At 42.8% G+C, this 9,954-nt stretch overlaps 1 protein-coding gene across 6 annotated transcripts in view; it reads left to right on the forward strand.

Annotated features, from left to right (window-relative positions):
* The window catches only part of med15 (mediator complex subunit 15), a 160,106-nt gene that overhangs the window by 70,488 nt on the left and 79,664 nt on the right, over positions 1-9,954 (forward strand). For 5 of the 6 annotated variants that reach the window (XM_043716201.1, XM_043716202.1, XM_043716203.1 and 2 more), the window contains one exon: positions 6,136-6,243. The exons of the other annotated variant lie outside the window; for it this stretch is intronic. In XM_043716201.1, the coding sequence (XP_043572136.1) occupies positions 6,136-6,243 (108 nt within the window). The remainder of the gene's footprint in view (positions 1-6,135; positions 6,244-9,954) is intronic. 6 annotated transcript variants of the gene reach the window in all.

Here is a 9,954-nt window from a genome sequence, read left to right on the forward strand (position 1 = left end):
ATTTTGGGCAGGAGGTAGAAACGGGCGGTGCGGGGTTGTGGGACTATGAGGTTGGAGGCGGTGGATGGGAGATCCCCTGAGGTGATGAGGTTATGGATGGTCTGGGAGATGATGGTTTGGTGGTGGGAGGTGGGGTCATGGTCAAGAGGACAATAGGAGGAGGTGTCCGCAAGCTGGCGTTTAGCCTCAGCAATATAAAGATCGGTGCGCCAAACTACCACCGCGCCTCCCTTGTCTGCTGGTTTGATGGTGAAGTTGGGGTTGGAACGGAGGGAGTGGAGGGCTGCATGTTGCGAGGGTGAGAGGTTGGAGTGGGTGAGAGGGGTGGACAGGTTGAGGCGGTCAATGTCGCGGCAGCAGTTGGCTATGAAGATATCGAGGGTGGGTATGAGGCCAGCACGGGGTGTCCAGGTGGATGGGGTGTGTTGGAGCCGGGAGAAGGGGTCGTCAGAGGGTGGGTGGGAGTCCTGGTTGAAGAAGTAGGTGTGGAGGCGAAGGCGGCGGAAGAAATGCTCAATGTCTCGCCGCGTGTTGAATTCGTTAATCCGGGAGCGTAGAGGGATGAAGGTGAGCCCTCTGCTGAGGACTGATTAGATTAGATTAGATTAGATTACAGTGTGGAAACAGGCCCTTCAGCCCAACAAGTCCACACCGACCCGCCGAAGCGAAACCCACCCATACCCCTACATTTACCCCTTACCTAACACTACGGGCAATTTAGTATGGCCAATTCACCTAACCTGCACATCTTTGGACTGTGGGAGGAAACCGGAGCACCCGGAGGAAACCCACGCAGACACGGGGAGAACGTGCAAACTCCACACAGTCAGTCGCCTGAGTCGGGAATTGAACCCGGGTCTCTGGCACTGCGAGGCAGCAGTGCTAACCACTGCGCCACCGTGCCGCCCTGCGCCACCGATCTTTCATCCTCAGAGAGGGGGAGGTCTGGAGGGATGGTGAAAATACGGCAGAGCTGGGAGCTAGGACCTGGTGTGGGGCTGGAGCTGGGAGTGGGGGCGGGGTTAGATGTGGGGCAGAGATCGGTGTGGGGGCGTGGTTAGGTACCTGTGAATAGCCTAGTGCCAATTATTATTACCTGTTCAATCTACAAAAATCTTGAAGTACATTACATAGTTAATAAGATCACGCCTGTAATTTTCTGTGTTTAGGGGAATCTAAAACTAGTCTATGCAGTTTATCCTTGTAAATTATACCTTTTAGCTCCAGAATCATTCTTGTGCGTTTGTGCTGCATCCCTTCCAAAACTGCTATATCCTTCATACAGTGCAGTGTCCAAAATGATTGCAGTACTCCGAATGCAATTTAATCAGAACTTTGCAGAGCCAGGTTCTGAAGTTCTCACCATTTGCAAACTGTTCTGATCCATCTTTATTGGATCCAAAGAAGCTTTCAACTTTGGAACTTTGAGCTCCGTCTCACCACACCCTATCTGGTATTTTGTTTGAAGAAATTGGAATTGACCAGTATCCATGCCAATGATACAGGTTGATGAAGCGACTGTATTTGAAATTCTGATATGATTTGGTGACCAACAACTGGAAGTGAAAAGGTCTAGATCTTACTAGAGCTCTTCAGTCTCCTGAAGGATTGTATGGATTAACTTGCCAGGTGGGAGTACCTCATTGAGAGTTTCTACTGGCTGGACCTCTAACTGTCGTACTGCACTGAGTAAAAACTTTGGGCAGCTTTCCTGCTCCCTGATCTGTGAACCGATGGATGATTGTATGTTGGAACTGCCCTGTTTATTGCGATCAAATTGTGTGTTTGCACTCTCTCACTAACTCAGCTGGCTATCTAGAAAGGACTATGTTCATGGCTGTTTTGACATCGGAGCTGATATTTCACCTTGCGAGGTACCAGATTTTCTTGACAATATTGTCAGCATTTGTTCTAAACTGTTAAAGGCTTTGGATTATTTGAGCTCAGTATTCATCCATAGATCACCACCACAATGTGGAAACAGGCCATTCAGCCTGTACCAATCCTCTGAAGAGCGTCTCACCCAATTCCATCCCCTTGCCCTTTTCCCTGTAACCCAGCTTTTCTCATGGCTAACCCACCTAACCTACACATCCCTGAACACAATGGGCAATTTAGCAATGCCAATCCACCTAACTTGCACATCTTTGGACTTTGGGAGTAACTGAAGACCCAGAAGAAACCCACGCAGACACAGAGAGAGCATGCAAACTCCATGTTCCAAAATATTATCAGCTGGCATGTTGTCAGATGGGTACAACCAATTGCAAGACTTGGCAGAACATGAATTTAACTAGAGTTTTGATATCCCACTAGTACCTCAACATTTGTTGATGTTACTGATGCAAAAGGTGGGAAATACCAAGCTTGCACTTTTAGTCGGTGTATTAGCATTTTATATGTTCCTCTTGAGTGGTGTTGAACAGGACTGTGCTGAGAGGTCCAGGTTCACTCAGGTTCATATAGTTTCAGCATTCTTGATCTTGGGCTCAGTTCTGATTTCTTTTGCTTTCATTGATTGACATCTACTTCCATTGGTCATCTTCCTGCTCAGCCACCCAATACCTAGCTACCCAAAGCTTTGATGCTGGAAGAGTTAAGAGCTGAGAAATACTTGAGCAAATGTTTGCTGCAGTATTCTTTTGAAGCTCACTGGTAGAATTCTTCCAGACTGCAATGGACTCTCTTGTGCTCTTTCTGTTCTCTAATTCCTGTCTTCCCTGGCTATTTTTATTCTAAACTAATTATTTCGGTCACCTTCTCTGTTGCACATTTAAATTGTCATTTAAATATGCCTTTACCTTTTTCTATTTCCTCTCTCTTCTGTGTGTTTCTCTCACTCTGTACGTGCCTCTCATAAACTTTCTCACCCCTGCTGTCTACTATGCCTTTCAGTCACTCTGTCTGCCATTGGGTGGCACGGTGGCACAGTGGTTAGCACTGCTGCCTCGCAGTGCCTGAGGTCCAGGTTTAATTCCCGCCTCAGGAGACTGACTGTGTGGAGTTTGCACGTTCTCCCCGTGTCTGCGTGGGTTTCCTCCCACAGTCCAAAGACGTGCAGGTCAGGTGAATTGGCCATGCTAAATTGCCCGTAGTGTTAGGTAAGGGGTAAATGTAGGGGTATGGGTGGGTTGCGCTTCCGCGGGGCGGTGTGGACTTGTTGGGCCGAAGGGCCTGTTTCCACACTGTATCTAATCTAAATCTAATCTAAATCTAATCTAATCTAATCTAATCTTCTTCCTCGTAACAGAGCTCTGTAGCCAAGTCCCTGGTTTGCTTGCAGACAGTGCCCATGATTGACACGAGCATGATTTCTTGATCAACTGTGCCCCACCCAACCCTCTTGAAAGTACTAAGGACTGGTCTGACCTACTTTCTGTAGGTAGAATTTTAAAAAACCTTGGTGAGACCTCACCTGGAGTATTGTTTATTCCTGAGTTGAGGAGCCAGAAAGAACACTGGTGTTTAGAACAATGAGAATTGTTCTCGTTGAAACATACAACTCTTTCAGGGATCAACAGGGTAAATGCACCTCTCTTTTTGTAGAGGGGTTGGAAAAGAGAGCCAGGCACACAGTCTCAGAATAAGGGATTGAAATGAAGAGTTTCTTCACTCAGTGGGTGGTAACTCTTTGAAATTCCGTACACCAGTGCAATCTGAAATGTTGAGTACGTCAGGATAGTGATCAATAGGTTTCTAATATTAAAGGTATCAAAGGATGTGAGAATAGTGCAGGAAGTAAGATTGACAGAGGATCATCCATGACCTCACTAAATGGTGGAGTAGGCTTGAGGGGCTGAATGATCCACTCTTGCTCCTATTTCATGTCATTGTATATGTCCCGCACTGTGACTTAATGTTTCTTTATCTATTTGTCTCCCACTCACCTTTTACTCTCTTCCCCTCCTCGCCCAATGTAGCACAAGAACCAGGCGGAGCTCTGACTCTCTGGTGACAAGCTGCAGCCCCGACAATGAAACAGGGGTAACTGGGCTCTGAGCAATAAGGCAATAGCACTTGGACTTGGTCTGGGCTGGGGTACAATTCTACCTCATGCTAAATGGTTACTCTCTCTCTGTTTCTTGGCTGCAGGGCTGTTGCTGACCAGTGCAAACACTTGAACAAGAGAATTTTGTAATTTATTTTGTGTTTCCTGTGAATATCCAGTGTGAGCAGTAAGAGGGAAGGCGTGGTGCAGTTCACTCGCATTGTGATGGATACTGAAGGGCACTCATGGGTTGATAAGAGGCTATCCCATCACTCAGTACCTGTTCTTAGTTTGAGGATGACCATACAGAGAATATACATGAGTATATGGGACAGTGGGTTGAAGATGGCTGAGGAACAATGGATATTATGTAATACAAAGGAGCGGCATTGAATGCGACTAATAGAGTGGACCTTGCAAAAGACAGCAATAGTTTCTTTTGTCAGTGAGATTTGGAATAGAACAGTATGCATAGCCCAGGTGCACTCTCGGTCTTAACTTCTGTAAATTATATTCTTACTGGAAAGTTTATGTGGGTATTACAAGTTGCTATTAGAGAGTATCCTAGGATGGATGATGAGGTGCCATGACAACTGTAATCTCCTCAATATTGGTTTTGCATAATATGATCGATGCTGAAACAAAGTATCCAATTGGGAAGGAGTAAATCAGCAACAGAGACAATGATAGCCCAGCCATCCAGCACTTGAGGGAAGCTACTGAGTAATGGCCAGTGCACGGAAATACTGATCAAAAGATGGTGGCCAACTTGGTGAAAAGCTTCAGGAATGTTATGGCTTTGGTTGGAGATAGACCAGCTGGCGATTTTGCAGAGGGGTTTTCTTGAAGATTTTGCTTGTCATGAGTGCATGTTGTGATGCTTCCTGTTTTAATCACCTCTCATTGCCCTTCGCTGGCTGTCTCTGTGTTTTTGTGAACTAATGGAATCACCTCAGTCTCTGCTCAAGCTGCCTCTTTTGTTTAAATATTGCTGAATTTAAACTTTATTTTTGAAAGTACACACGTCCTATGAAACTCAAAAGGGTTAGGGTAGGAAGAATTGCCATTTTCTCTTCAGTGATTTATTATTATCTTGATTGTTTCCACCTTCAGAGTGTCAAGACCGTAAATGTACTTTGCAAAGTGGCAACAATCTAAAGCTGGTCAGGAAAATATTTGCACAAAAAAAGCCTCAAAAACTATAAGATATATAGGATATTCTTTGTGTAGACTGATAACCTGCAGTGACATCATGGCACCCAGTATCCTCAGGCCAAGATGAAATAGGCACAGAATTGCCCAGAGAGCTGAGGAATCGGAGTGTGGCCAGTGGTGGTGGCATTGAACTTCAGGTATCATCAGCACCCCTGAGAAAGGGGCAAAGTCAGTCAGTGCAACAGTTATCAGCATGCTGTAGGTCAGTGTTGTCCAATATGATTTCTACTAAGCATGGGTGTCTAATTGCATGCCTGATCAGTAAACAGCCAGTTAGTTATAGCAGTTAAATCCCTTATAGACTAAGTCATTGGACAATGGATCTCAATGCTCTCATGAGAACTTTAACCTCATGTGTTGATTGATAGGTTTGTATAATCAATATCAGTGTGTTTTTTGATTGTTGAGTGCTTCACATTTTTGGTTAGTGATAGATAGTAGATGTTGGTTTGGTGAAGTATCAGTTACATTTAGATATTTGGTGTGAGTTTGTTTAAGATTTTTTCTACACAAATTGGTGCATGTGGCTAACTCTGCGTCACTGTAACCACATCTGTGCTAGTCGGCAATGTGTATTGGACAACACTGCCATAGAAATTTAGTAAATGGACCAAAGTTTAATGAACCCATAATATCTCGTATAAGCTATTTATAAAGTAAAATAACTGAAATCAGAGTTTCTGATTTTAAATAAAAATTCCAGTGAGAACAAATATAAACCTGTTTATGTTCCTGATTAGATTTCAGGTCTGTTGATGCTGACTGAGCTTTTCCCTATCTATAATGCAACATAACAAACATTCAGTATGACAGAAGGTGGCTGCAAGCTGCCCAATTTTGGCCCATTTAGGGACGTGTGTGCTTCCTTTCATTCCTGCAGCACTGCATTCTTGTTTTGCGATTACTTGTCTGTTGTCCCTCTGTCCTCAAAGATGATGTCTTCTATGACCCGTGCTGTACGACCACGGTTCCCACCTGCCTCTGTTGCATCGTCCACGCCTCAAAGCTCCGTTCCTCTGGGAGGACAGCAAATAGCACAGGTATTTAACTGTAAAATGGGCCACTCTGTAGGTTGACTTATGGGTAACATATTAAATGTTCCAGGTTTGGATCTTCTAAAACCAACGAGTTACTGAACTGCACAGAAATCCCAGACAGTTGAGTCCCAAAGTAGGTGCTGCTTTCTCTGTAAGATCAAGGTGCAAAGCAAACTTCAGTCTATCTCCATTCAGTTTGCAATGATTGCTGTTTTGACAACCTACTGGGAAAATGTGTAAGACCACTGTGATTGGCCTAACATCTGCAGCTGGACCTTGAGAATTGTCCTCAGGGACATTAGAGTAGGAAGGGAGGGAGGCAATAGCCAACAACCCTGTTGTTGATCACCACCAGTGAGCCCTAGTTGGAATATATGGGGAGTAAGGCAAAGGGGCTACTGTATAAAAACAGGCTATTGGTGTTCTTTTCATAATTGAATTATCTGAGATTATCCATCAGGGATTAAACAAATGAACGGGCACACTCTTAAGAGGTTGAAAATAAGGAAAACCGATTATGTTGCTATCCAAGGAACAAAATAAAATTTATTTGGGACAACGTTTGTTGACCTTCCATTAGTATGTAAATGAAGTTTAAGAAAATTAAAGATTTTTTGCATGACCTAGATCACTGATTCTTGCATGATTTTATGTATGTGGTGTACAACTCTGTGAACTGGTGCTGAAGTAATGCATTGTACTGAGACCCACAGACCAGATTACAGCAGATTCTATCCTTCCTTATACTGTACTAACAGGGTAAGGATGGAGGCTACTGCTAAAAGCCAGAGAACTGGGCCAATGTTTCTGCACCTGCTCACTAATCCCCAGGTCCAATTGGAATAACACCTCATGTTGAACAGCCACAGACAAGCATTAGGAGCTTTCTTGGAGAAATACCTGCTGATTTTCTAGCAAGAGTAGGTGTAATTGGGAGAAAGGGGCCAAAGATTGGGGCTATTGAAACTTTTATAAAACTTTTTAATAACTTTTTACTATATTTCTTTTTGTAAAAATACATGTGGCAACAATTGCTAGTTTATTCTATGAAACGACTTTGCTCTCACATGTATTGGGTCAGGTGTAATTCCAGGAGCATCCTCTGTCTAGAAACTATGCACCACATCATGTCCATTTACAATATTTTATTGTTACCTTCCTAGATTCTGGTCAAAATGTCCCACAGGTTTGAATTTTAATTTCACAGGAAGGAAAAGAAGAAAACTTTATGAAATTAAAATAAAGTAGTGAATCATGAAACAAGTTAGGATTACAGCGCAAGCAACTTCCTAACATGGCCATGTCCCAGTGTGGAATCTTTGGACTTGGCCTTTTGGATTTCTGTGAGAGATTGACTTGAGGTTTTTGAAATCTAACCTGTTTCTATGCGAAAGTGTTGATTATGATTATCTATCAGTCTAATCAAAATGTGCTTTGGCTTTTGAAACCAAATCAATCAGAATAACATGAGATAAGAATCTTCCTGAATGTGATGACTGATCATAGTTGTCACAGTTTGCATCAGGGAGTCAACTTATAGAACTGTCCTCATAATCTCATGTTTTTGTTTTGCAAACTATTTTAATTATGTTTGTGCTTTCAGCTTATGAATGGATTTTAAAAAGCCTTTTTTTCCCCTTCTCATGTGAAAAGCTCTGCATGGTTCCCATGATGTCTCTGTAAATGTGTAGCTTGTCAGTCAACTAAATATGTACGCATTTCACACCTCTGCTGCTTTCCTGGGGGGCTTTGTTGAGTCACTTGGTTGGTGTGACCTGTGTGGTTGAACAGAATTTGGGCAAATTATTTTGTGCATTGCTGATGTCTGAGTGCTGGAACTTAGCTGTCAGTCCCAGAACTCAATTCATTTGTGTAATCTCTGGAAAGGCTAATTAGCACACATTGTACATTAACAAAGTTTAGCTCAGGCATGTGTATTTTTGAGCTTAATAAAAACCTTTGTGTTATCCATTTTACTGAAGGAACTATGTTTTATTTTTATGTTGTAATATTGTTGGACTGGTAAACTGCGAGCAGATGAATCTTTGCTTGTTTAGGTTTAATTTGGCAACAGAAACTCTGTACATAGGTTGACAGTTGTATGATCTGCAAGGAGGCATCCCGTTAATACACAATCAACTGGAAAGGTAAGTGCTTTGCAACATGTTCTGCATTTAATATATCCCGTTGCAAGGAAGTACAGTTCCATGTAACAATGCTTACAGCAATCTGTAACTGATTTCATTTTTACCTCTCGACCCTTTACCTTGTGAGAGGATAACTAGAAAGACATCCTGTTTTCAGTTATGTTCCATTTTGTAGCTTAGTCTGATGGGCAGAAGTAAAGCTTGACCGTGTTATTGAGCACATTTAAACTTTCTAGCATGTTAACCTCACAGTAGCATATCTTAACTTTTACTTGCAATATGTGCATTAATCAAGGGGCCTTTATCCCACTCAAGGTCAGGCTCACTGTTGATTTTACTGATACATCTCAGATTTGGAAATGCAGGTACTACAGCCTGTATGACTTTATCTGAGTTTAGTCTTCCTGAGGCTATTCGTTTGCTTTATGTTATAAAGGAGCTGGTGTGGGAAGATATACAGTGAGAACAAGTTTTTTAGAATCATTTCAGATTGTTGTAAGGGTGCACAGTGAAGATTCCACAGGTATGTGTGTTTAAGCCTTTGGATGGATTTTCAAACCTTGTCATGGCTGGGTAATAGAATGAAGTAGCTGAAAACAACATTGCTTTTATGTGACAGCCCAAATGAACATCTCAGCAATATCAATTCCAGCATAGACTGAAAGGCTGCAGTCTTACATTAAATGAGCTTGTACAGTTTGAAGACAAGTTGCTCATGTTTGACTTGTTGCTTCAACATGCTGCTCACTCCCACGCAGAATCCAGTTACATGTTCAGCAATCCTACTTCAGGGAGCTGCCCACTCACGCAGTTACACAAATCGCTGGTGCTGTTGGAGATCTGAATCTCCTGAGTTAAACGATTGGCTGTATAGGCCTCCGTTAACAATGAGCCTTGGCCTAATTGCTTTTCCTTGAGGATTTCCTTGACAAAACTAACAAGTAAATCAGCAAAATGACTCACCCTTGGAGTTGAGTCACAGCAGAGCAATCTGAAACTGCAGCTAGCTCTTTAATTAGGAAGGAATGTTTCTATTAAATGTGCTGATGACAAATCATGTTTTTTTTAAGTCTTGCAACAAGTGATTCAGAGATGGATGTGCGGGAAAAAAGAGAAGGGATAAATATCCAGGTGTTCGAAAATCCATGAAATTTCAGCAATGTGTTTAGTATATTGAGTCTTTCCTTCTTTTGGGTGAACTTCCCTTGGATTAGTCAACAAAAGTCTTGAAGGAAGGTGCACTTCTGCAACATTGGTTGGTTCAACAATTCCACTATTTGTTGAGTTTGACCTTCTAGATAGACATTACGATGTAATGTTGCTGTATGGTCATGCTTGGTTACTGCTTGTGTAACTTAGAATTAAGCTGAAAATGTATTGCTGGAAAAGCGCAGCAGGTCAGGCAGCATCCAGGGAACAGGAGAATCGACGTTTCGGGCATGAGCCCTTCTTCAGGAATGAGGAAAGTTTGTCCAGCAGGCTAAGATAAAAGGTAGGGAGGAGGGACTTGGGGGAGGGGCGTCAGAAATGTGATAGGTGGAAAGAGGTCATGGTGAGGGTGATAGGT

Source organism: Chiloscyllium plagiosum, chromosome 25 (assembly GCF_004010195.1).
Source record: "Chiloscyllium plagiosum isolate BGI_BamShark_2017 chromosome 25, ASM401019v2, whole genome shotgun sequence".
Classification (NCBI taxonomy): Eukaryota; Metazoa; Chordata; class Chondrichthyes; order Orectolobiformes; family Hemiscylliidae; genus Chiloscyllium; species Chiloscyllium plagiosum.